Source organism: Glycine max, chromosome 19, assembly GCF_000004515.6.
Source record: "Glycine max cultivar Williams 82 chromosome 19, Glycine_max_v4.0, whole genome shotgun sequence".
Classification (NCBI taxonomy): Eukaryota; Viridiplantae; Streptophyta; class Magnoliopsida; order Fabales; family Fabaceae; genus Glycine; species Glycine max.
In genome coordinates, this window is record NC_038255.2 from 34,966,995 (window position 1) to 34,994,337 (window position 27,343).

Here is a 27,343-nt window from a genome sequence, read left to right on the forward strand (position 1 = left end):
AGTACACGACCCGAGAAAGCAAAAGGGCATGCACGTCATCGTGGAAAGAAAGAAAACTCTTCTCTTCTTCCCAGAGAAAGAAAGAAACACATTTCCCTTCCAAGGAAAGAAAATAAAAACGTAACATCATTGGAATCAAAATCAGGGTGCGATCGAAATTCCCATTTACACATACCATAGAAGACTCACATTATTATTATTATTATTATTGCCTGCAAATTCTTTTCCTTTTTCGCCAAGAAACCACCGCAACAACATAGCATTACATGGTTTAACTTTTGCAAGGTGGCATTGAATTGAACCAACGTGTGTGTGTGTGTGCGATGTGTGAGAGTGGGGCAGATTCTGTTGAGAATTGAGATCCGTGTACGCACGCATTATTCACCGTTATTCTTTTCAAACGGGCATATTCTGCTCTGTTCTGGGAATTCAATTTCAAAGAAACAAAGAAAAAAAACCCTTCCTTTGCGTTTTATTGTTTCTTTCTTTTCTCTCTCTGTTGCCACCGTCTCTGGTGGTGGCACTTATAAGAACGCGAGAAACGGTGCGTTTTGGTTCTGAATTGCTGTGACTGTGATAGATGATGGGTAGTTGCCCTTGTTTCGGGTTGTGGAGCTGGAAGACCAAAGGGAAGACCGTCAAGGCTCAGGAGGAACAAAACAAGAATCGCAAATCTCTCGATGTCTCTGAAACTTCTTCAGGTTACCTTCTCTCACTTTTTTTTTTTTTTTAGTTTTTCAAAATTCAATCACTGAAGAAAAATTAAATAAAAATTTGCATACTAATTTTTTTTAATGGATTTAGGTTTTAAGTCAAGATATGGGACAATTTGGTTTTTAGATGACCTTTCTACTGATTCTTGCTTATAGTTCTTGCAAGGTGCTTGGCTTAGAGAGACAGAAAAAAGGAATTGGACTATTGATTGGTGTTATTTCTTATTAGAAAATTGAAATACAGATTAAAAGTACACACCACACCTACCTTACTACCTTACCCCCAAAATCAATTAAAAAAAAAAAAAACAAGGGGACTCTTCAAATTTCATACCCCACTTAAATTCCTCCTTTGAGTTACTGCTCTTTTTCACTCTACTCTTACATTTTAAATTCTGAAAGAAATTGTTGAGGTTGAAATTTTATGATCTTCTCTCCAAACTGAATGTCACTGACCTGTGAGTCTCTGCTTCATATGATATGCACTCTTTGGGAAGATGAGTCTTGACATACTGATTACTGACTGTTCAACCTGCCCTGCACTGTAATTGGAAACTATGCCTAATATTCATTCTGAGTGGTCCCTTTCCTGTGTGGTTAAACTGATAAAGGAGTCATGACTATGCTAGCTAACTATCCCGTGTTGAAAGAATATACACACTGGCTTTTGTTGCACAGAACCTCCTGCACATTTTGAAAGCTTATGCTTCACGCCTTCATCTGAAACTAAATAGCCTGTAGGATAAGGAATCTGCAAGGATCTCCCTCGTTTTTAAAGGCAACTTAGAAAATCGATGGTTGTCAAAGGAACAGTCCTCCTTGTGAATTTCATTGACTTTTCAATGGCCCTATTGTCATAGGAACTTGTTATGGATGCACTTTCCGTGGTGATTCTGAGCTCATATTTGTTTCTCCTCATTACCAGAATTTCCTTCCTTCTTTTCCAAGAGGGAATATAGATGTGACTGTATGTATAATATGCTTTTATCAACTCTGGAGGAAAATATTTGTCATCTGTATTGCTTGAAGGTTCCCTGTTTCCCATGGAGCTCACTGGCTTGTTTCAACTCTCAAAGTAGTGTATTGATTTTATCATTGCTGTACTCTAATTGCATTCTTTGAGATGGTAAGTTTTCAAAGATAATTATATGTGCTATACTTATTATAAGCTGAAGGGCAGCTCTATTTTGCATAATTTCAACCCAAGACTACATTCTAGATGTTCAAAGATTTAAAAAGAAATTTCCAATTTAAAGACAAGATTTTACATCATTTATATGTGTCTTTAGTACTCCCTCTGGACTCATATATAAGCAAAAAATTAGTCTTGTATGTTGAACTTAAATATAAGCAAATCTAATTAATTTTGTCCTATTTAATACTATCATTCTTAAAACACCCTTCATTTAGTGCTAATTCTATTTTCAATTACTTCTTTTCAATTACTTAAATATAAGCAATTATTTCTTATTTGAGATTAAGAAAATTAAATGATGTCAACTAACTTTCTTAATTAGTGTGAAATTAGTTATTTTTACTTATATATGAATCCAGAGGGAATACTAATTACTTGGACTTTTTCACTTTTATAAGAAATTAATATTTTGCTTCCAAAACTCATCACCTAGATATGTGGACAAATTATATATAATTAGTCAAAATTACATCGAGTAGTATAGGATGCTCGGTATAGTACTTAAGTGGCATGGTTCTCCTACCTTGACAACTAGCTTTTAAGGGAGGGTTCCCCAAGTGTTTGGGTGCTTATCTATTGCTATTAAAAACTTGTTGTCAATGTCTTGGAAAGGGTTACCTAGTGAGGGTCTAAGTCCTACATTAAGTAGTATGGGATGCCCGATGGAGTACTTAAGAGTTAAGTGGCTTGGTTCTTCCCCCTTGACAACTAGCTTTTAAGGGAGGATTCCCCAAGTGCACATGGGTGCTTATCATAATGATTTCAAGTTTTCAACATTTTTACATAGATTTAGAATATGAATCATCTTCCATCATATTGCATGTAGTTACCTTTGCAACGAAGTAATACCATGGACTTTGGTTGCAGCAGCAGCGTAAATCATTTTATGCTCACAGCAGTTTCAACATTACCTTTTTCTTTTGGTTGCTTAATTTACCTATTCATTTAACCAACCACACTTGGTAGGAAAAGGTTTTTGTTGATGTTGAGTTTACCTAGTCATCTTCCACTATCATAATGGACAGAGGTTTTTTTGAAACTGTCATATCTTTGTCACATAGTTGACTTGTGCTCAAAAGATTGTGCTTAAGTCCATTAACATATAGAACATTTTTTTTATTTGAGTCTTGTACTGATTTCCAATGTTTCCATCTCCCATAATTCTTCCCTTATTGTTGTCTCCAAAACTTTAAATCAAATGCTTTGAGTTTCCTATCAGTAAAAATGTTACCCATAGTTTGTCCACTCTTGACAGTTTTAATCCAGTAACACAATACTAGACAGGGTAAATGACAATGTAATCAAAGGGATGGAGACCATAATTGAGAATTAATCTTAAGTGAAGCTACACATAATCACCAATCCCTGCTCGCTTTTGCTTTGGACTGATGGAATCCATTTATTATGTTGATCTATTGACTACTAAGAAAAGATGGTTGGTTATACTCCAGAATGCTTGAGATAATAGTAAAAAGGAAGGTTATGTCATCAACTTAGAACACATAATAAAGTATAAATATAGACGTGATTCCCAAACCATATATGCAGAGGGATAGAAAGCTCCATTGAACTGATGTTGTCTCTAATACTGGAGATGTTTTCTTTTTCTTTTTTCACTTTTGGCTTGTTTTAGAAGGATTTCGTTCCTAATTTTTGTTCTCCCTTTCTTTTTTATAAATTGTTTTTTTCTAAAAAAATGTTATTGTTATAATTTTAAAAGTGGAATGTCATTTAATTGTTATTGCTTTTTGCTCAACCTTTTAGCCAATTATGGCTTGTGTCATGGAGGGGATCACAATTGAAGATCACCAAACTTGACTTGTATACATCCTCAAGTTATCATGACTTGGTTTGATACAGGACTTGGACCAGAAGAAAACCCAACAGAGAGTGACAGTTCTCATAAGGCTCAGATATTTACCTTCCGAGAGCTTGCAACAGCAACAAAAAATTTTAGGGATGAAACCTTTATTGGGCAAGGTGGATTTGGCACTGTTTATAAAGGAACAATCGGAAAAATAAATCAGGTATAACTTGATGGATGAATTTTTTTGCATGTGCTGTTTCTTATTTATAATGCTCATCAGTATGCTATATTATTGCTTGCAATATAATTCCTTTAACAAGATAAGGGACTTTATCAGGTTGTAGCTGTTAAAAGACTTGATACTACTGGTGTCCAAGGGGAGAAAGAATTTCTGGTGGAAGTTCTCATGCTTTCCCTTCTACGCCATTCCAACCTTGTTAATATGATTGGTTACTGTGCTGAAGGGGATCAACGTCTTCTTGTGTATGAGTACATGGCTTTAGGATCTTTAGAATCTCATCTTCATGGTATAATACTAAAACACAACCTTAACTTTCTTCAATGTCAAATTGCAATTAGTTACTTTTTAGTTACTCCCCATGAATTGAAAGAAATTCTGTAAAGGTATAGTTTACCACTAACTGAAAGGATGAAATAATATACAATTCATAAAGTTGACATAAGTTAATTATAAAGGATCTGTAGAAAATAATAATTTCTAAACCAAATTTCACTACTACATTAAGATTTAGAAATTATCATCAAATTTCTAAACCAAATTTCTAAGCCATGTTTAGTATCACATGTTAATGCTTTATAACTTAATCTAACTACTGCTGTGACTTCTCTATGCTTGGCATGCTTCTTTATTCACCAAAAGTACATCTAGACCGTATCTCTATCATAAGCCAACCTCTTTGTTCCAAAGTAGCTGTGACCTTAGTTGTTAGTTTTTCACAATTTGAAATTCAAATTGCATGATTCAATATGATTTGTCAAGATTTGTATCATGTGATACATGAATGAATTGGTGCAACTCCCTATCCTTGATAAACAAATCATATGATTTTAGCAATTCTTCTTTTTTTTTGTTTTTCTTTAACCTATTCTCACCAAAGGAAAAAGAAAGTTTAAATTGTTAAATAGAAAAGTAACTTGAATAGCACTACTGAATGCACCCTATTTGATTATTTCACTGTTTTGTGCACTCTATTTGGTTGTTCCTTTGCACTGTGCTATCATTATTCTGAAAGCTTCACACACAGCTATATCTTACAATTTTGTTTTGTAACTCACAGTCAAGATGCTTTGTCAATTCATAGTTTAAGATTATTATATTGAGCACAATACATCATTTGCATGATATGTTTCAAGAAGTTGCTTTCATTGTATCACAGCATGCAAATGTTTATGGTTTTTTGCAGATGTTTCACCTGATGAAGAACCACTCGATTGGAATACCAGAATGATGATAGCTTTTGGGGCAGCAAAAGGACTAAATTATCTGCACCATGAAGCAAAGCCCTCTGTTATATACAGGGATCTGAAATCATCCAACATACTATTGGATGAAGGTTTCCATCCAAAACTTTCTGATTTTGGGCTTGCAAAATTTGGTCCAACCGGAGAACAATCGTATGTTGCCACTAGGGTCATGGGAACACAAGGTTACTGTGCCCCTGAATATGCCACTAGTGGAAAATTAACGATGAGATCTGACATTTACAGTTTTGGGGTTGTGTTATTGGAACTAATTACTGGACGCAGAGCATATGATGATAATGGTGGCCCTGAAAAGCATCTTGTAGAATGGGTAAATTCCTATTAATTATATTTTGTTCCTTTTCTGGACAATGAAGAATTACACACATATTACTCTTTTTTTCTTTCTCTCAGTTGAGTAACATACATACTATCCTAAATATATCAGATTCGCTGCAACTTGTGCATTTCCTCCCCGGTCTAAGTGGAATGCTATGTTTACTCTTGGTTTTTTTTCTAATTTTTCATTATGTACTTGAAAGAGGAAGAGGCTGAATAATAAATTAGCAATTGTTAATCTATGAATGTGCTGGCCTGTTAATGTTGAACAAAGGAATGATAATATTCTTATAATTAATGAATATTTACAATTCCAGTTTGCTACAAAGTATCCGGGTTCCAGGGATTTTTATTGTATAGCTTGCTCTGTTTATGTGGTCTAACCCTTGTTTCAGAATATTACATGGTCTTTCTACTAAATATCCAATTGGGCTAAATGTTATCCAGTCTTAATTTTGAGAAGATAATCTAATAAGCTTATCATTCTTCAAGAAATCATAATTTGAGAATACATAATGGTTTCAGTTGGCTATGCATATTCATAAGTACCTTGTTGCAGCTTGACAAATACAGTCAAGTCGAGGTTGTTTTTCCTGCCATTTTAACTCTGGTTTCCAAATGTCTGTAGGCACGCCCAATGTTTAGAGACAAAAAGAGTTATCCAAGATTTGCAGATCCGCGGCTTAAAGGTTGCTACCCAGGAACAGCTCTCTCGAATGCCATTGAATTGGCAGCCATGTGTCTTCGTGAAGAGCCACGTCAACGGCCTAATGCAGGTCATATAGTGGAAGCTCTCAAATTCTTGTCATCCAAACCATATACCCCGAAAGTATCCATTACAGTCAACACAACAGGTATGGAGAGTGGAGATTCTCCAAAAGAAACACCAGCGATTTTGCCTCAAGAATCAGAAAGAGAGCGAGCTGTTGCAGAGGCCAAGCTGTGGGGTGAGACATGGAGGCAGAGACGACAAAGTGAGCAAAGTAGTCCTGAAGGAAGCAAATAGGTAGTGAAATTGACTTTCTGTTCATTCTCTTGTTTACTACATGCATCATGATACTAAAGAAGATTCAACATACTTCAAGTGCAGGGGGTACCAGAAAGAAAACCTTCAAAGCAGATTAGAAGTGGCTAGTATCTAAAAAGGTATAGGGAAAGTAAAGAAACTTCAAAAGATAATGTGTTCAAGATTTAAATGTAGCTAATAAAATTAGTTGGCCAGCTAAATTTAAAAAGTGTCGTTTAGGCACTTGTGAATTTGAGGCTCAACTTTACATGCTTTGACATGAGTTTTTAGATTTTATGGTTGCTCTTGCTTTGCTGCATTGAAAAATATGATACATTACTACTACTTCTATGTTCTAACTCTAACTGCTGGAGCCTGGAAGCAAACACAAATTTTTTAACAGAAAATAACTAGCAAATTGATTGGATTGCTGAATTTTTCTTCTGCGTAAAATGTATGAGACATATAAGCTGAAGTATATCCCCAGCAAGGTCTGCATGTCTGTTCAGGTTTAAATTCCAAGAAGCTGCAGACTCTAGTGGAATATTGGACATGTTTACGGTTCAATTCTAGAGCAGACATCTCAGACACGTACTTTGCTGCTGTCAACTCTTTGATGGTCTTTACAGAAACCTTTAGATATATTAAACAGTTGACATGTGAGCATTTTAAACATGGCTCGCTCATTCAATCTTATCACATGCAATAACAGGTATTACTTAAAATTTTGGTGATCTTTTTCATCCGTACCACTTCTTGACAACTGGATGAAAATTAGTCAATTCGTAGATAAATAAAATGCTATATTCAAATGAGCAATATTATCATCCCGTTAACAAGTGTTTAATGACTCTAGTTGAGATACATTTAGTATTTCTTAATAAATATTTTTAATTATTTTAAAATAAATATAAAATAAAATTTATTTTTATTATAATTTTTTATAATTATTATAAGATTTTATGTTTTATTATTGGATTTTGTTCTCATTAATGTTTGGGTTGCAGAAAGAGCTCTACAATACAAGTTAAGATCGGGCAAGTATACATACCATAAAGCAACGTGTCAATTTTGTGTTTGTGGTATGAGTTCGAGCAAATTGGCTTTTGCTTCTATTTGGGAGATATATGTCTTGAAAGTGTGGCAAGTAAAAAACATACAGATCAAATAAAATAGTTATAAATGTAAATAGTTTGTAAATTTTACTCATTTATAAATTAAAGTTGGAAAAATAAACATTGAAGCTCCTTAAGTCACCATGAAATATTAATATTCATTAATGAAAATATTTTAATACATCCTTTAAGGTGGGTAAAGTGTTAAGACTAAAGATAAAACAATGCAATTTTTTCACTTTCTCCAATTTGAAGCACGCACAAAAATTGGTGGGAGAGTAATACAGCAGTTCCTTGTGATCAGAAATCATGGCTGAGAAGAGGCGTGATTTTTAGAAGCCAAACAATTGTTTACCCGTGTTTGGTATGTGATAAATGCCGTGAATGTGAATGTGAAGGGATTCATTTTTTTGGTTTTAGAGAAATGTCCGGAAAATTTTAAAATGAGTGGGTGGAATTAGTAACAAATATACTTTTCTTTTCTTTTTTATTCTTTTTCTCTCTCAATTCTAATAATTTAGTCATTAGAAGGCTTAGTATATTTGGAAAAGAAACTAATTTTTTTTATGTTAGTATATTGTGAATGTAATGCTAAGCGATACTCGTAGGTTCCAAATGGTTATGTGTAGCTCCAAATGTTTAAGTTTGTGTAGTTACAAATGGTTAAGTGCGTGTTTATTATTTATTTCTCACTTTTCAATGTTGACTGAATGTCAACTCCATTCTCGGTTTCTAAGGGTCGTTAATGTCTAGGACTCCCTCTTAATTCTTACATAAGTAAAATAGTTGTCTTATGATATATTTAAATATAAGTAAATATAATTAATTTTATCATATTTAATATTATTATTTTTAAAATATTATTTATTTTATTTTAATTCTATTTTTAATAACTTTTTTTTATTTATGAAAAAAAATTTTAACGAAAAACATTCTAGAAATAACCTTAATTTTTACTTGGAGATTAGAAAAATTAAGTTATGTTAACTAACTTTTTTATTTTTTTTAATTACTGTAAAATTAGTTATTTTGTTTATATATGAGTTCAAAAGTATAACACAATGATCTTAATATAAGCAACTCATTTATTTTTTTTCTTCAATGGAAGTTTCTATTAATCTTAAATATTTCTTCTTTCTCTCTAATATTTAATGAAAATGTTAAACAACTCATGAGAGTAGTTGCTTATATAAACAACCTCTTCAATTTTAAGTAACTCAAAATCATATGGAGAATAATATTTTTTTTACAAACAACCTATTAAGCAGCTATCATTGTAGATGTTCTAAGTGAAATATATAATTATTTAACTAATAAATTGAAAGATATTATGCTCACACAATAATCGGGTGATAAGAGGATATAAATAAACTTAAATTTCAACCTTTGAATCAATCTACCTTAACCTAAGAGCATTTCGAACCAACAAACTCATCAAAATTTATCTTCTATTTTTTTAATAGTATTTCACATTTCTTTATAATGTCACATCACATTTTATATTTTAAAATTCAATTAATTTTTTTACTCCAACCAAGAAACTTATTAAAAAAATTCAAATGAACCCCACAATATTTATAAATTTTTATATTTTTTTATTTATCTTAATTTTAAGTTAATATTTTTAAATAAAAATTTTTAAATAATAAATAAACATATAATACATTTTAATTAAATAAAATTTAAATTTAAGAATTAAAATAATTAAAATATAATGTAAATTGAAATTAATAATATTAGCATTTAAAATAGATAAAGAATGGAATTGGAAGTGTGATATTAAACAATTATTGAAAGTGTGATTTCAACAATTGGAATTGTCAAAAAATAATTAGATAAACTATCTTTTTAGTCTCTAAATTTTGTAAGAGTTATTATTTTAGTTCCTAAATTTTGTAAGTTTATTTTTAGTTTCTCTAACTTTATTTCATTCTTATTTTTAGTCCTTTAACTTTTTTCATCTTTAATTTTAATATTTTCAAGGGATTGAAAGTAATGATGAAAAAAATTAAGGAAAAATTAGGATTAACTAAAAGTTAAAGGAATAAAAATTGATGAAAAAATTTCAAAGTTAAAGCATTGATCTCTTAAAAATAATCAGTAAAACATTCATGGGAACCATGATTCGGCACAACGATCGATGGATATCTTGGCTTTAGATCAGTCTCTCTCTGTCTCATAATTTAATAAATTGTGCATAATTAAGCATACAACATAAGTTTTGTGAGTTGTCCGTATAGGACCAATTGCAATTAGTTTTATTGAGATGCGATTAAATTTTGGAGCATGCAGGAGACAGGAAACTTGATGAAAAGAATGATCTGAGATCAAAGGTGCATAACTGGTATATCTAGGTATGCTTTTGGTGGAGTATTAGCAAACTTCCATGAACATCTAACAAATGCATCAGTGGTCCGATCTCCTGCCCACCTCGATATTGCTACTTTAAGATAAAAGGTATTCAAAAATACACATTCCAAAATAAAATGAATTTATTTTGTATTTAAATTATAAAAAATATATCTATTGATGAGTTCTTGAAACATAAAAATTCTTCAACAGTGTGAAGACTCTATATGTATCCACACCGAGATTGACCTCTATTCGTTAACAACTTTGACAAGTGAAAAAAATAAAAATAGAGAAGTGATTTTGGGATCATTTCAACATGCAGCCTAAGGCTCTATTTATAGCACGCTAAGGATATCAAAATTCTGATCAAATCAAAATGATTATTGATACTATCCTTTTTGAAGCTATATTATTTTTTGTTATCTTTTATTGTTAACCATTTGTAATTAAAATTGAAATAATAATTGACTAAGTCAAACTTGTATCTAGCCGCATTTTCAACCCAACTTCCAAATACAAAATCATACATGTTTGTTTCTCTCCTTCCACCAAATCTTTCATATTATTTATATTTTTAGTACTAGCAAAAATATAATAATATTCCACCTTTTTGAAATCAATTAATCATTTGATCATATTAAATTCTCTAATTTAATTAATCATCAAATATTAAAATAATTTCTTTAACAGAGATTAGAACACTTGTTTGTGTGTGACTTCGTAGGTTCAATACTAAGCCGGTAATATATTAATCAAATTAATATACTAATCAAGGTAGGCATCTAGCAACACTCCTTAACGTCCAGATAGCATGAAGTAGCATTTTACTTTCAAGAACCATTAGAAGAGTAGTGTAATAATTTCTTCCATCTTTACAGCTTTGGGTTAATTCTAGAGTATGGTATTACTGTCAAACCCTTTTGAGTTAACTCATAATGACTTAAGGAACTCATTTCTTCTTTCATTTAATTTTCCTGACCATGATATAATTTTATTTATAGAGCTCAAACTCATTACCAAGAATTGATAGATTTCTTCTTGATTAATCATTAATTCTATAGGTATTTAATTATATTCAATATCCATTGAACAAGTGCTCTAAAGTATTAGGTGTCCGGAATCAAAATACAACAAATAACTGTTAATTACTATGATAATCTCAGGTCAAAGAAAGTTATTATACCTCTTCTTGAGAATTTTCTATTGGCTTTTTATGATAAATTTTAACCATTAGAAAATTTCAATTGAGTCAGTTCAATGATTACATCAACATATGACTCATCTATATATGCAAATTAATAAATGAGATCTATTAATATTTATCCAATAAATACTATCACATATATATTAATCTATCTCGATTATTGATATCTTATTTACAATAATCCTATGATCAAGAATGGTTTAGATTAAAATTAAAACAAATTTGTTTCTCATTATCATAATCTCTATTATAATAACAAGTCTTTAATTTTAATCAAGGACATTATCAAATAGACCATTTAATCAAATAATAAAATATGACAATAAAAATAAAATAATACTTTATTATTAAAATTAGAATTAATTATATAATGACTTGGATCGTGAGCATACAAATTTATTCCCCACAGTTATGGCATATGTAATCTCCTTTAAATATGTAATCTCCTTTAAATCATCTTTGTTGAGTTTCACTTCAAATGAACCGACATTACTCTCAAGATTTTTTTATCTTAGTTGTTCCTGCAATACATGAGAGGTTCCAGAAATGTTAATTCACCGACAAAAACAATTCACTATTAAATGGTGACAATAAATACTTATGAAATACTTTTATTATGATGATATTCACAACAAATACTTTATTATTTTAATTTTTTAAGCAATGTGCTAACTACTAGCAAGACCGATAAATAAAATATATATATCCTTAAATGTTTGATTTCTTAGAAGATACATAAGAGCAATCCAACTTGATTTATGAAATTGCAGAAAAGAGTGATCGCTTCAAAACAAAAACTGACAACCTAATCTTGACTTTTTTGTGGGTGAAATAGTAGTTGTTAAAACCTTTATACATATTTGTTATTAAATCATGGATAATCCACAAGTTCCACTTGTAAGGTAGAGCTTTAACCTATCTAAACTTGTAAACTCAATTATGACAGGGAAGCACAAAACAAATCAGCAAATTCTCCAAAGAAACAACATTTTACATTATGGACACCCTCGACAAGTACCTGCAAAGTGGAACAATATCTTGCTCAATTTCACGAGTCCAAAGGGACCACTCCATTTGCACAGCACTAATGGGATAAACAGCATGTGCCCTTCTAATTGTGTCAAGGCTAGCTTCCCACAATCCTATGTACCTTATTTTTCCCTCTTGGACCAGCTTTTTAAGCTCTCCCATCTGCCATATCCAAAGAAAACTGAACAAACATATCAAAAAGTGTTTGATGGCAAAAAGGTCTCAGTTTGATGGCACCGCTCACATGAAGAAGTAACAAAAAGTGTTTGATGGCACCGCTCACAGTGTCTTCAATGGGTACAGTGGTGTCAACACGGTGATGATAATAGAGATCAATGTAGCTGACACCAAGGCGTTGGAGGCTACCCTCGCAACAGGACCATTTTCCATTTTGACAATCCCAAACTTTGTTGCAATCTGAATTTGATCTCGAGGCAAGTCCCTGAGAGCCTGAGAGTTGATTAAAATCTTATGTAAAATTGAGGCAAGTTAGTGATATAAATAAGACTTTGTGCAAGTTTAATTTTGGTTCAACTTTTAATACTAGGCACTCTTTGGAGTAGTCTAGAAATCCAGTGTTGAAAAAGGTCTCAGTTTGGATTGATTCTCTTTGAAAATTATCATGAGTTATAATTTAGCTCATCTTTCAACTAAAATATGTCACAACAACTATGTTCGGTTTTCGATTGGAAAGACTCTAATGTTTGTTAAGAAATAACTAATTATTACTAGTTATTAAAGCTGACAAGGAAATCAAACAAACTATTAGTATTGCATGAGTAGCATTCTAATGTTTTCGGTTCAGTTACACGGCTTTGGGCTTTCTGTTTTCTTTTTTCCCCTTATTTTCTCGAGTTTCATTTTTTTAACAAAAATAGAATACCGGGAGTTGATTTTTCCTTAGAAGGAAAAAAATGTGTACAAATAGCAGTTCATTAATATGTGCAAATAACACACTCATCACAAATAACACTTTAATTTTATCCTAATTAACCATACATTTTATCAAATATATAGACTTCATAAACTTTATTTTTGTTTCAATTGATCCTAAAAAATTACTATTTTTTTATAAATAAACACCAACTTTAATTTCATTCAAATTAATTTTTAAAAATTATCTTTTTTAAAAATAGTTCTTTCTATCAAGTTATGGTGAAATATCTAAAATAATGTGTATCATTTGGCTAATCTTTTTCTTCTTCTATATCAATTCATTTTATCATATATTAAAATATAATAAAGATATGAATTTGGAAAAAAATTATAAAACGATAAAATTGTCTTTATTAACTTTATTTGTTAATTTTAAATTTACAATATATTCTAATGTTTGAAAAAGTGATTTATAAAAAAAATTGAGATTTAAAATAAATAGTTTATATTTCTTTTTTGTTAGTTGATTAACCCGAATTTAATATAAGAGATTATTGAAAAGGGTAAATTCTGAGGATTGATCAAGATGAAATTGAATTTAAGGTATTTATGTGAAAAAATTAGGATTAAATAGGAAAAATTTAAACCTTAAGATATTTATTTATAAAGAAAGTAATGTTTAAGGATTAAAAGAGAAATGAAAAAAAATATTTGTTAAAGAAATAAAGTTTAGAGATATTAAGTATTTTTTTTTCTAGAACAATTAATGATATTAGCTTGGTTTGATGGCTCACCAGGGTTTGTCAGATTCAGCTGTAAAAATGATGGCCTAGGAAGAATTGGACCAAATACGTCAAGATAAAACTGTAAATTCTTGTTCCAAACACTATCGGATCTATTTGGTCTATTATTATTTTTTGATTTTTTTTCTATAATTAGTATAATTTAAGCATAAAAAACAAGTGGATCAATTTTGGCCAATCCAATGGTCATAGGCAAGGCTAGTTCATTTTCATCATATGGCTCATCGGGTCATGCTTGACTAGTCCATTTGACATTTTTAGTCTTTTTTCAATAGATCCTAACTTTATTTTTGCCTAAACTACAAATATCTTTCAATAGAAGTAATTTTATTCGGATAGGATAGAACCATTATAAATAGTAAAACTCCAAGTTTAAATATTTAAAGTAATTTTATTTGCAGAACTCGAAATCAGATATCTGATTAAATTAAAACAATCCCACGTTAATTGATATATGTGTTTGATGATAAATGAATTTTAACTACATATAATAAATAATATAAAATATATTTTTTTGTAAAATAATATAAATATAGAATACAATTTGAGATTTACGATATCACATAATATTTTTATCCTTATTGGTGATTTAAGGAGGAAGAATTTCCCGAAGGCTTAGAGGCAAAGTCCCATTTGGTGACTGCTCAAGAATTGATGGCAAAGGTTGTTTTCAATGTGGTTACTCCAACGTCGAACTTAGGGTGCTTATTGGATTGGTTTAATCGGATAAATTCCATGGATTGAATGGTTCACTTTTTCACACATTTGGATTAAATCCGAAACTTACAGCAGAAATTCGATATCTGTTAGTTCAGTTCTCATGTTATATTCTTAATTGGACACTCGGTTAATTACTCGCAATTTTATTTAAATTTAAATATATTTTTAATTTCTTAAATTTGAGGTAATCTTGATTTTGATCCTTGATTAAAAATTTATTCTTTTAAACCCCTCAAATGTGTATAATACTATTTTTAGTCCACATAATGAATTTGAGGAAATAAAAATAATAGATTTTCAGTCCCCAAAATGGAAGTGAGAGACGAAAAACAACAAATATTTAAAAATAATTTTCTGAAACAAATAATTTTTTAACTTAAATTATTTAAAATTAAATTATTTATGTCACTTTTTAAAAAATTAAAATTACAAACATTCAATTAAACGTACTTATAAATAATCAGGTTAAAGAATGGAAAGAAATTAAAAAGGCAAAAGCAAAATCGGATAAGTAAATTCAAAAGAGTTGAATTTTCTAACCTCTCCAAAAAGTAAAATTGAATATACTGTAACAGAATTCTAACCCCTCCAAATAGTAGAGTTATTCACTCTGTCTATATCTATATATACCTATAACTTCAAACGCAGTATGAAATACTAATATCTAGCAGCATCAAGGCATTGCAACGAACTGATCAAATGGCACAGAGTGTGCAAATGCCTCGTGTGAAACTCGGAACTCAAGGCCTTGAGGTATAAAATACTAGGTTTTATCTTATGCTTACTTAGTACGTTACTTCAGTTATTTTTTCTCGTTTTTATGATTCCAATTCATTAATTATTTTGACAAGCATGTTCTCTATCTTCTCATGTTTGTTTTTTCTTCTTTTTTAGGTTTCAAAGTTGGGATACGGTTGCATGGGCCTTACTGGTGCCTACAATGATCCTCTTCCTGAAGAGGAAGGCATATCTGTTATTAAGCATGCTTTCAGCAAAGGAATCACTTTTTTCGACACATCTGATATGTATGGGCCACATGCTAACGAAATTGTGCTCGGAAAGGTATACAAATTCGCGATCGATTTCGTTTGCATTTCCACCCTTAAAATTCAAATTTATATATCCACTTGAAATATAACCTTAGCCATGGATTTTCAAAATTCATGCTTACTTGGATAAATTTCCTTGGAAATATTTTTGAGAGAAGAAATGAAATTAGTTTTTCCAGCATTTATAGGTGTCTATAAATAAATTAGCTAATGAATAATTCATTTTAGCTCAGGAGAAAGTTCATTTCATTTTTTTTATCCGTATTTTCTTCTGCTACAAGTATTTTTACATAAGCTTATCCAATCAGACCCAAATTAGAACATAAAACCGAAGAGTGAAAGTTTCTATTAGGAAAATGCATTTCTTTTTCTTTTTTTGTGATGGATCAATGGAACCGCTTACTCATGAGGGTTATTAATTAATTTTTTGATTCTATTGAGCAGGCTATAAAGCAGCTACCGAGAGAAAGATCCAAATCGCGACGAAATTTGGCATTACAAAGATCGACTCTTCTGGAATGGTTGTTAAGGGTACACCAGAGTACGCTCGCTCATGTTGTGAAGCCAGCTTGAAACGTCTTGGTGTTGAATACATTGATCTCTATTACCAGCACAGAGTGGACTTATCTGTACCTATAGAAGAAACAGTTAAGCGTTTCTTCCTCTAGAAAAACCTATCAGTGATTTTGATCATAGTAGTATGATGTTAATTATTATTATCTGGCTTATCTCACTTGCTAGATAGTAGATATATTATTATTAACTAGTTTGTTATGTTATATAGATTGGTGAACTTAAGAAACTGGTGGAAGAGGGAAAAGTGAGGTATATTGGATTATCTGAAGCTAGTCCAGATACAATAAGGAGAGCACATGCTGTTCATCCCATCACTGCTGTTCAAATGGAGTGGTCCCTATGGACTCGTGACATTGAGGACGAGATAATTCCTCTCTGCAAGTAAGTTCGAGTTATTCTCCATCAGGAAAAAATATATATATATTTTGACACCCAAATGCTAGTATATATTTAATGAGAAAGAAATATAAGTATGATAAAGGATATGATTTGATTGAAAGAAAAAAGTAAAAATAAATAAAAGTTATCGATGAAATGTTTAAAATAAAATAACCTCAAAATATATATCACCACTGCTCACTTTAATCACAAGCTACGTGTGAAAAGAGGTTAAATTAAGAGAAATTAAATTAAATTAAAATGCACGTTACTTACTTTGGTAAAGCTTTTTATTGATACAGGGAGCTTGGCATTGGAATTGTACCATATAGCCCTCTTGGTCGAGGCTTTTTTGGTGGCAAAGGAGTTCTGGAAACTGTGTCAACAGTTAGCTCCCTGGTATAATATTTAACTAGTAAATAATAAAATAATATTGATCAACTCTGATCATTTGCTGCAATGTGTACATATGCGTTTAATCGTTCATATCAGAAAAGAAAATTCTAAAAGAAGGATCTGGTTGTTTAATAAATATTTATTTCTCATATCAGATTACACATCCACGCTTCCAAGCTGAGAACTTGGACAAGAACAAAAATTGTATGACAAAATAGAAAGCCTTGCTACCAAACAACAGTGCACTCCTTCCCAGTTGGCACTAGCATGGGTGCTCCACCAAGGCAATGATGTTGTGCCTATTCCCGGTGAGTGACAATATATATATATAAAGTGATAAAATATCTTAATTTAACAAACTGACTACAATTAATTAGAATCCTTAGTTTGTATATGGAGTACAGGAGTACATATGTTTTCCTTTTGTTTATCCCAATATGGACAAACAGCTACTAGCTATATGCACCGCATATTTTTGTAACTTCACCTGTGCATTGTTCAAATAACAAAAGATTAAAAGAAACATATACTTTTCTTATACATTGTCTTATACGTTGTAAGCTTAAATTAATCAACTAGTACTGTACCCAATGGGAAACAAGAAAGATCTTTAGATTAAATGGTCATGGAATTTCTTATACATTCTAAAAGCTTAAATTGTTGGGTGAAAACTCATAATTAGTAGCTGTGCATACTTCTTAATTGTCGGTAATTATCCATTAGTGTATAATTGATTAATTATTTGTCTGAATTTGTTTGGACCGCTATATAGGAACTACTAAGGTTAAGAACCTAGATCAAAACATCGGTGCATTATCATTGAAATTAACAGAAAGTGACCTGAGAGAAATTTCTGAGGCAGTTCCCATTGATGAAGTAGCTGGTACTCGACACTACTATGGATCGGCTAGTTTTTCATGGACCGTTGCTAATACACCTCCAAAAGATCCGAGGGTTTAAACTTGAAGCACTCGAAATCATTTTCAATCGGACAATGCACTAAGTTATGACTTAAGCAAGTTAGTTGTTGTTTTTCTCATTGTATGCAAAATCCTATATGTGGGTATCTTAGACTGCGAGTTTGTCTGTCAGTCTAATATGATTGTATTGTTAGGTGAGGTAAGACTTGAATTATTTTTAATAGAGTATTAGTACTTCAATTTGCGAGTTAAATTTAATAAAATCCAAGTCAATTATGGCCTCTTGGTGATTAACTCATGGATATTTGGTTGGTTCAGTTTTGTTGTTTGCAGTACAAGTTTGCGATCGATGTGTAACAAAAACCATGAATAATGTTATATATATAGACGTGTGAGGGTTTGCTCCTTATGTTTAAGGTATCCAAATGTGCGCTCAAATATTTCTTTCTTTAATAAGTTTTCAGAACTCTAATGTACATTAGCATCTTACACCCAAACTTAGGTACACAAAACCCACCAAACTCTTTTGTTCAAAAATGTTATTATAGGAATATTATAATAATTTATTATTTATTTTTTGAAAAAAATAAAAATTTATTTCTCTCTCATGTCCCATTCATTCTCTCTCTCCCATTCTATTTTTACCCGGGGGGGGGGGGGGACATCGTCGAGGCTAATCCACAATTTCTGCCATGAGTTTGTGTTTTGATGGAATAATTCTCTGTACATTTTTATTTTTTAACTTTTTGAATGCCCTCTCCTCCTCGTACAAATGTTTTTTTTCTTGTGTCACTTTGTTTTTTATTCATTTTTTAATTTCTTTTTTATGATTTGATTTTCCATTGTTTCGTTATAATCTAAATGTAATATCGTAAGTATATGCAAAAATTAAATAATGGTGGAGAATTGTTTGCATTATTTGAACTTTGGTGCTGATGAAGAGTATTCTTTTTTCATGATCGACGAAGAGTACTTTGATACTGTACCTATCTGTAATGTTGGCATTTGGGGAGTTGAAAATTCATTATTGATTAATTAGATTAATTTACGGGAGAGAGATGGGAGAGAGAATGAGTGGAACAAATAAATTTTCATTTTTACAAAAAAGTAAACAATAAATTATTATATTATCTCTGCAATAACTTCACTCAAACAAAAGAGTTTATTGGTTTTTTTGTCCAAAACTTTTGGTAGAGTGCTAATACACATCAAATGAAAAATGAATGTGCAGTATTAGCAAATCAATATAGAGAGAATAAATTTACTGATTAATTTAAGTAATTATCACACTATTCGATAATTTTATATAAAATATGATATTTATTGATCTAATTGTTAAATTATATTTATATATCATTAAAATTATCTGTATCAAATTTTGTTAAAATTAAATATTAATAAGTAAGCAATCAAATAATTTATATTTTAGTATATTTAAAAAAAATTATATTACAACGATTTTAATAAATATGGATAAGTTAATAAATGATTTTTCATTAATATTAAATTTTGTCCATATGATGCATGTGAAATTAACTTTTAATCCATCGATGGATTTTAAAAAAAAAATACTTTTTAATTAAAAAACATTTTTTTCATTTTTTTTCCTGATGGATTTACTATAATGGATGAGCCCCAAAATGTCTCTCAAAATAATAAATAGAAATCTCACTTTATTACAAATACGATAAAATATATGAAAATTGAAAAACATGATAATGCATAATTTTTTACAACAAAGCTTCATACCACTTGGTCATCAATAACTACATTAATCATAGGACACTATTTGACAAAGTTAAAAATTAAAATTTTAAAAATATTATTTAGCCTAAAATTTCTTTTGATAATTTTATGGAACATCATTTTGATCTTTCCTTTTTTATTAAACTAAAAATCATATAATCTACTCATCTTATTAGATATCACTTATGACCTTCTTTATACATGTTCACATCACCTTAATTGATTTTTTAACATTTTTTTCTCAATAGATACTACATCAATTTTGTTCATATATAGTCATTTTGTAATATTTTATTGTAACGATGTTATTAATTAATTTCTTAATTTAAACATGTAACAAGAATGTTTGCAGAAAAACATTTTTTTAAAAAATAATTAATATTTACCAAATAAAAATTATTAGAATTCTAAGCATAGAATCATTTAAACACGTAAGAAGCTTTTTGCAGAAAAGAAACATTTGTATTATATATGTAACAAGGATCACTACAATGAAAATATTCCATTGAATATCTTACAAATTCAAGGACAATATTGAGAGTGAAGTGAGTTAAGATTTAAGAAAGGTAGAATTGGAGTGATAATGTTTAGGGAAATGGCAATGTGTTTTGATTTGGGGAGAATATGTTATTATCCAAAATTGTGTCGAGTTGAAAAATTATTACTTATGTTTTTTTGTGCAAAAATTATTACTCATATTATATATTATATTAAGTCAACTTAAATCAAATCAAAATTTAAAACTACTAAATCAAAAATAGAATGTAACTCAATTCTTCTAACAACGATATAACTATTATTATTGGTATCACTATTATGAATAAAACTTAAGATTTAAGACAATATTAAGGAAGAAATTTATTTTTAATTAAAAATATATATATAAAAACATGGACATTATATTTGAGGAAATGAATCTCCCAACGACTTTTAGGCGAAGTTTTCTGTGATGTCTACTCATAAATATGACAAAGGTTATTGTCAATATTGAAAATGCATGGTCATTCCAAAGTCAAACTTATAGGTATTTACTACTGGATTGGGTTAATATGAAAAATGGAATGAATTAAACCAAATCAATAAATTAGTTTAATTTTTTTTACATAATTAGGTTTAATCCAAAATAAACTGATTAAACTTGATATCTATTAGTTTAATTCTCGGTTCATATTTTCTGAAATTGAATTAACCAAAACCAAATATATTATACATATATAATTTTTCGTTTTTTAACTAATCTTTTAAAAATAATTATAGTTGAAAAAATTGATGAGTCTAACCAAATTAATTCATTTTTTATTATGTTGATTTGATTTGAGTTTTTTAAAATAAATTAAAATTCTGAATAAACTTAAACCAATTAATTTTAATTATTCTAAACTTTTTTATTCAAAAATCAAATCCAATTGACTTGTATTCATCTCTAGTGAAATTCAAGAGGATCATGTTGTTGAATTCGGAGGATTTGAAGGATGATAAAATATAAATTAATATATTGAATGACTTGTAATTGTAGGATTTGAAGGTAAATAAAATAGAAAATAATCGTTGAAGAAAAAAGAAACAAAAAAGAACTTTATTATTATTTTTATTGTGTTCAGTGTTTTTTTTAATATTTCCTACAGTCTAAAATAAAAACAAAAAAAAATAGAACCAATTATTTTATATTTTATCTTATTACTGAAAGAATTTGATGTTTGAAGCAATTATTACAAAAAAAAATTCCACAGATTAAAAATATACAATTAAAAGATAATGACAATAGATTAATACATTTAAAATATATGGGCCAACTTCAAAAAATTAAGTTGATCTTTGACGACAAAATAAAATAAATTTTATTTGTCTAATTATAGCAAATAAATAAGTGCTTGTTTGATTTAAAATTTAATGAAATTAATTTTATATTGTTGTAAATAAAATATATTTAAATGATTTCATATAAAATATATATTCTCATTAAAAAAAATATAGCTTTTTAACTTTAAAATTAAAAAAATTATATATAGTTGGAGCTTGGAAGGAATAGGGTTCTCTGTTTCTCATTCTGACGTTTGCAGTGAGCGAAGCATGAGCAGACTCCTACCGGTGATTCTCTGAATATGGTAGGAATGTGTGACCAAAGTAACGCAGCCACTAGCCAGTCACCTCACCTGTTAACTTTTCTTCTTTTTCTGTTCTCTTTACCTTGGAGTAAATCTTATAATTAACCCATAAGAAAAAGTGTATCTTTCACTTATTAACAGAAAATAGGACATAGTTAAGTGAAAGAATGTATAAATGAGAGAGGTTTACAAATTAAAATTTATATTTTATTTTACGTAACATGAGTTTCACTTTAATTGTGAATGCTATCGAAAGATACCGCCTCTAAGGAACTTATTAATTGACATTGAATATAAACTAAACTTTAAAATGTAATAATATCTCATAAAAAATATTATTATTTTTATTAAAAGATTGGAACTTGAGAAAGCTAGCTAATAACATATTTTAATCATCTTTACTAAAATTAGACTTCATTTAACTGTAGCAGAATCTTAGCCCCACCAAAATAGACTTTAGTTTCCTGTAAACAGAATTCTAATCCCTCCCAAAAAGTAGATTCACTAACAAATTTCATTCCAACCACCCAGGGGAAATATCTGTCTGTATCAATATTTCATTACACCAGCCAATTATATTTTCAATAAATAAATATATTTGCTAAGTTTTTCAATCATTATGAAACAATTTTAATTAAACGCCTAATAAAAATGAAAAAGGAATAAAGGAACCGTGATAGTATCTGTTTCTCTGTCGCAAGACTTATTACATATACAGTATTTATTATTTTGAGAGAAGTTCATGAAAAGAAATTATAAAAGATCAGTGATACAATAATATATGAATGATAAATGTTTACCTTAGAATAAGAAACATTCTTACTAGTATCAGAATTTTTCATAGTTAAACCCAATCAACAAAGTCACTCCCTAATGATAAAAGTTAACTAATACTTATTCACTGATTTATGTGATAAGAAACTTATTTTTCTTAGTTTTATGTTAGAACATTATAGATAAAAATAGATATTAAGACCATTTATCTATCTAATTAGTGTATTTGATCGGCTTGACCCAAATTAGTCTAAACCAAAATAAGAAAAAGATTTATACGAAATAAAGAATGGCCATACACATTAGAATATTTAAGAAAGTGCGTGCACATTTGGATACCTAAAACAAAAAGAGCTAAGCCCTTAAGTCTATAAGACATTATTCATAGTTTTTGTTACATCACAAACTTGTACTGCAAACTAAAAACATAAACCAAGAAAGTGCGTGCACATTTGGTTCTAAAAAATGTTTTTTGTTTTTGTTTTAGACTGCATAGGAAATAGTAAAAAAAAAAACAGAACACAATAAAAATAATAATAATAAAGTTCTTTTTATTTTTTTTCTTCAACGATTATTTTTTATTTTATTTACCTTCAAATCCTACAATTACAAGTCATTCAATATATTAATTTATATTTTATCATTCTTCAAATCCTCCGAATTCAACAACATGATCCTCTTGAATTTGACTAGAGATGAATACAAGTCAATTGGATTTGATTTTTGAATAAAAAAGTTTAGAATAATTAAAATTAATTAGTTTAAGTTTATTCAGAATTTTAATTTATTTTAAAAAACTCAAATCAAATCAATATAATAAAAAATGAATTAATTTGGTTAGACTCATCACTTTTTTCAACTATAATTATTGTTAAAAGATTAGTTAAAAAACGAAAAATTATATATATATATATATATATATATATATATATATATATATATATATATATATATATATATATAATATATTAGGTTTAGGTTAATTCGATTTCAGAAAATATGAACCCAGAATTTAACTAATAGATATCAAGTTTAATCAGCTTATTTTGGATTAAACCTGATTATGTAAAAAAAAATAAACCAATTTATTTATTTGGTTTAATTCATTCAAATTTTCATATTAACCTAATCCAGTAGTAAATACCTATAAGTTTGACTTTGGAATGACCATGCATTTTCAATATTGACAACAACCTTTGTCATATTTATGAGCAGACATCACAGAAAACTTCGTCTAAAAGTCGTTGGGAGATTCATTTCCTCAAATGTCCATGTTTTTATATTTTTTTTAATTAAAAATAAATTTCTTCTTTAATATAGTCTTAAATCTTAAGTTTTATTCATAATAGTGATACCAATAATAATAGTTATATTGTTGTTAGAAGAATTGAGTTACATTCTATTTTTTATTTAGTTGTTTTAAATTTTGATTTGATTTAAGTTGACTTAATATAATATATAATATGAGTAATAATTTTTGCAAAAAAAACATAAGTAATAATTTTTCAACTCGACACAATTTTGGATAACAACATATTCTCCCCAAATCAAAACACATTGCCGTTTCCCTAAACATTATTACTCCAATTCTACCTTTCTTAAATCTAAACTCACTTCACTCTCAATATTGTCCTTGAATTTGTAAGATATTCAATGGAATATTTTCATTGTAGTGATGTTACATATATAATACAAATGTTTCTTTTCTGCAAAAAGCTTCTTACGTGTTTAAATGATTCTATGCTTAGAATTCTAATATTTTTTTATTGGTAAATATTAATTATTTAAAAAAAATGTTTTTCTGCAAACATTCTTGTTACATGTTTAAATTAAGAAATTAATTAATAACATGGAAACAAAAAAAATATTACAAAATGACTATATATGAAAAAAATTGATTAGAAAAAAAATGTTAAAAAATTAATTAAGGTGATGTGAACATGTATAAAGAATGTCATAGGTGACATCTAATAAGGTGAGTAGATTGTATAATTTTTAGTTCAATAAAAAAGGAGAGATCAAAATGATGTTCGAAAAAAATTATCAAAAGAAATTTTAGAATGAATAATATTTTTAAAATTTTAATTTTTAACTTGGTCAAATGGTATTGTATGATTAATGTAGTTATTGATCACCAAGTGATATGAAGCTTTGTTGTAAAAAAATTTATGCATTATCATGTTTTTCAATTTTCATATATTTTAAAAATGAGAAAAGGTTTTCTAATTGAAAAATATTTTTAAAAAAATCCACCTGTGCATTAAAAGTTAATTTCACATGTATCATATGGAAAACATTTCATATTAATAAAAAAATAATTTATTAACTTATCCATATTTGTTAAAATTGTTCTAATATAATTTTTTTAAATATATTAAAAATATGAATTATTTAATTACTTATTTATTGATGTTTAATTTTAATAAGATTTGACACAGATCATTTTGATAATATATAAATATAATTTAACGATTAGATGAATAAATATCATATTTTATATAAAATTATCGAAAACAGTGTAATAATTACTTAGATTAATCAGTACATTTATTCTCTTTATATTGATTTGCTAATACCTGGCACACTCATTTTTTATTTGTGGTACAGCTATAGAGAGTATAAGGCTGCTAGTTTCCTACATACATCCAGGAATACTAACCAAACATTAAAATTATACCAATTAATATACATACGTTTAATTAATCAGCCAACATCATCCTCACGAACTCTTCATAATCAATGAGCCCATCACCATCTAAATCTGCCTCTTTGACCATCTGTTCCACTTCTTCGTCTGTCACCTTCTCCCCAATAGTTCTCATTACTGACCTCAACTGCATGCATACACTTATACACATGTCCATATTATATGATTCATATGAGCTCATGTTGTTGAACAAATTAAATTAAGATTTATATATATACAATTCTCATGGTAATTAACAAACTGTACCTCACTGGGCGATATATAACCATCATGATCTTTGTCAAACACCCTGAAAGCTTCCTTCAGTTCCTCTTCTGCTTCAGTTTCCTTTTCAGTCCAAACATATAGTACACAATTAACAACATCAACTTTTAATTGTACTCTCATTGATAATCAAACTAATTATTCAAGGTCATCTTCTTGTTAATTTGTTTTGCATTAAAACTAATTAAATATTCCCACGTGCACACATTTAAAGCTGAAATTAATTAACTTGCATAGCCATCTCCATCTAACCAAACAAAATAAATTAAAATAATGGAGGATCAATATTGAGAGTAACTTGTTTTAATTAATGCAAAACAAAGCCTAACTTACCATCTCCATCTTTGTCAAAAAGACAGAAGGCCTCCAAAAACTCACCAATTTGCTCTTCCCTCAAGGCGTCCTTCATGCTCGATCCCTTTATATAATATAAATTAAGACATAAACTATTTAACTTTCAGCTCAATACAAGCTCATTGTACGTAGATACGGGAGGGAGAAAGAGGGACAGAGTACTCATGCTATATATATTGACTCAATAACTCCTCGATTTATAATTGCATAGGAAAATTCTAAGCCTGCAACTTACTTTTTAGTGTATAGGTGAAAGAAAGAGTTATGTATATAGAAAAAACAGTCAATCCTTTTAAAAAAATATCAAAAATAATAAAATAATTTGATATCATAATATAAATTATTTATCATAAATCTAATGTAAAAATACGTGTTTAAAAATTTTGCTATTATCAATTTTAATTATATAAAATAAACAATGACATGCTAACTTATATAATAACTCCATTGAATATGGAGATTGGTAGCTTTGACCAAGTACAGTCTACATATTTGTACTTTACAATCGAATTAGACAAATTAGGTGTCTGTACGAAAGACGGTAAGGAATGTACTTAGATTTGAAAACAAAAAATTAATTACACATACTTAATACGTGGTATAAGTGTGTGTTTGATTTAAGCATTCAACATTGAGAGGTTTCAAACGTCCCTGAATCAAAAGCATTAAACCAAACATATCTTAAGTGCCCAATATTATAATAGAATTATAGTTTTTTTTAAATACTTCAAATATATATATATATATATTAAAAAATAAATTAAATATATAAAATATAATAGATTGTATATAATCAAAGTATTTCTTTTACACCTTGTTTACTTAAATTAATTTGAATTATATATTTACATTAAAATGTATATTTTCATTTAAAATGTGAAAATTAATTTTCCAACTTTTAATCGAACCAGATAAATTTATAGTTGCAAGAAAAGGTAAAATGAATTTGAAGTGGAGTGGAGAAATTAATCTGAGTTGTACCATTTGGAAATTAACACCAGAATTGGCAGGCAAATAGGAAAAAAGAACAGTAAGTCCCACAAAAATTCAATCCCGTATTCCCAACGACAAGAACAGTTTTAACTTTCAAAAGCCTATGCACGGATATACAGTAAGGAAAATTAATAATTTCCCATTCCTCATTTTTTTCTCATGTTACTATTTTAATATTTTTTTTTCACAGCATTTATCTTTTCAGGAAACATATATTTCAATTCTTAAGAATTTTATAACCTAAAGGATTACTTGAGTGGAACAAGATAAGATCTTGCGTTTGACAAGTCACGGGTTTGAATTCGGTTAACAAATTTTTTTTTACAGTACATAATGATTTGTGTCTAAGAATAGTCTTTTTGAGATAATTAATAATTTTGCATTTGAGAATATGAAGAAATAATAGTCTTTTTTTAAAAATTTATTTGATTTACTGATAA

At 28.9% G+C, this 27,343-nt stretch overlaps 2 protein-coding genes and 2 pseudogenes across 4 annotated transcripts; 2 read left to right on the forward strand and 2 right to left on the reverse strand.

Moving 5' to 3' along the window:
* Nucleotides 1-6,887, forward strand: LOC100809298 (serine/threonine-protein kinase PBS1). Of its 3 annotated transcripts, none has more exons than XM_006604110.4 (6): nucleotides 1-701; nucleotides 3,769-3,935; nucleotides 4,053-4,242; nucleotides 5,140-5,528; nucleotides 6,165-6,542; nucleotides 6,622-6,887. In XM_006604110.4, the coding sequence occupies exons 1-5, from the start codon at nucleotides 581-583 to the stop codon at nucleotides 6,540-6,542; spliced, it is 1,245 nt and encodes a 414-aa protein (XP_006604173.1). In that variant the 5' UTR covers nucleotides 1-580; the 3' UTR covers nucleotides 6,622-6,887. The 3 variants fall into 3 exon arrangements, with proteins under 3 accessions (XP_006604173.1, XP_003553966.1, XP_014627677.1); XM_003553918.5 differs by having other exon boundaries at nucleotides 2-701; nucleotides 6,627-6,887; XM_014772191.3 differs by having other exon boundaries at nucleotides 569-701; nucleotides 3,673-3,935; nucleotides 6,627-6,887.
* Nucleotides 6,888-12,139: 5,252 nt separating this feature from the next.
* On the reverse strand, nucleotides 12,140-14,743 carry LOC100780076 (probable aldo-keto reductase 1; annotated as a pseudogene).
* A 570-nt stretch (nucleotides 14,744-15,313) lies between these two features.
* On the forward strand, nucleotides 15,314-18,118 carry LOC100809834 (probable aldo-keto reductase 1; annotated as a pseudogene).
* A 7,166-nt stretch (nucleotides 18,119-25,284) lies between these two features.
* On the reverse strand, nucleotides 25,285-25,965 carry LOC106797381 (calmodulin). The gene is made up of 3 exons (XM_014771659.3): nucleotides 25,890-25,965; nucleotides 25,539-25,660; nucleotides 25,285-25,419 (listed from the first exon to the last, which is right to left on the reverse strand). The coding sequence occupies exons 1-3, from the start codon at nucleotides 25,963-25,965 to the stop codon at nucleotides 25,285-25,287; spliced, it is 333 nt and encodes a 110-aa protein (XP_014627145.1).
* Nucleotides 25,966-27,343: the final 1,378 nt, after the last annotated feature.

Coding starts and splice junctions, on each gene's coding strand:
- LOC106797381 (XM_014771659.3), bottom strand. CDS start 25,965: ATGAAGGACGCCTTGAGGGAAGAGCAAATTGGTGAGTTTTTGGAGGCC. Junction 25,661..25,889: donor TTTTGACAAAGATGGAGATG/GTAAGTTAGGCT, acceptor TACAATTAAAAG/TTGATGTTGTTAATTGTGTA. Junction 25,420..25,538: donor GTTATATATCGCCCAGTGAG/GTACAGTTTGTT, acceptor GTATGCATGCAG/TTGAGGTCAGTAATGAGAAC.
- LOC100809298 (XM_006604110.4), top strand. CDS start 581: ATGATGGGTAGTTGCCCTTGTTTCGGGTTGTGGAGCTGGAAGACCAAA. Junction 702..3,768: donor TGTCTCTGAAACTTCTTCAG/GTTACCTTCTCT, acceptor GGTTTGATACAG/GACTTGGACCAGAAGAAAAC. Junction 4,243..5,139: donor TTTAGAATCTCATCTTCATG/GTATAATACTAA, acceptor GGTTTTTTGCAG/ATGTTTCACCTGATGAAGAA.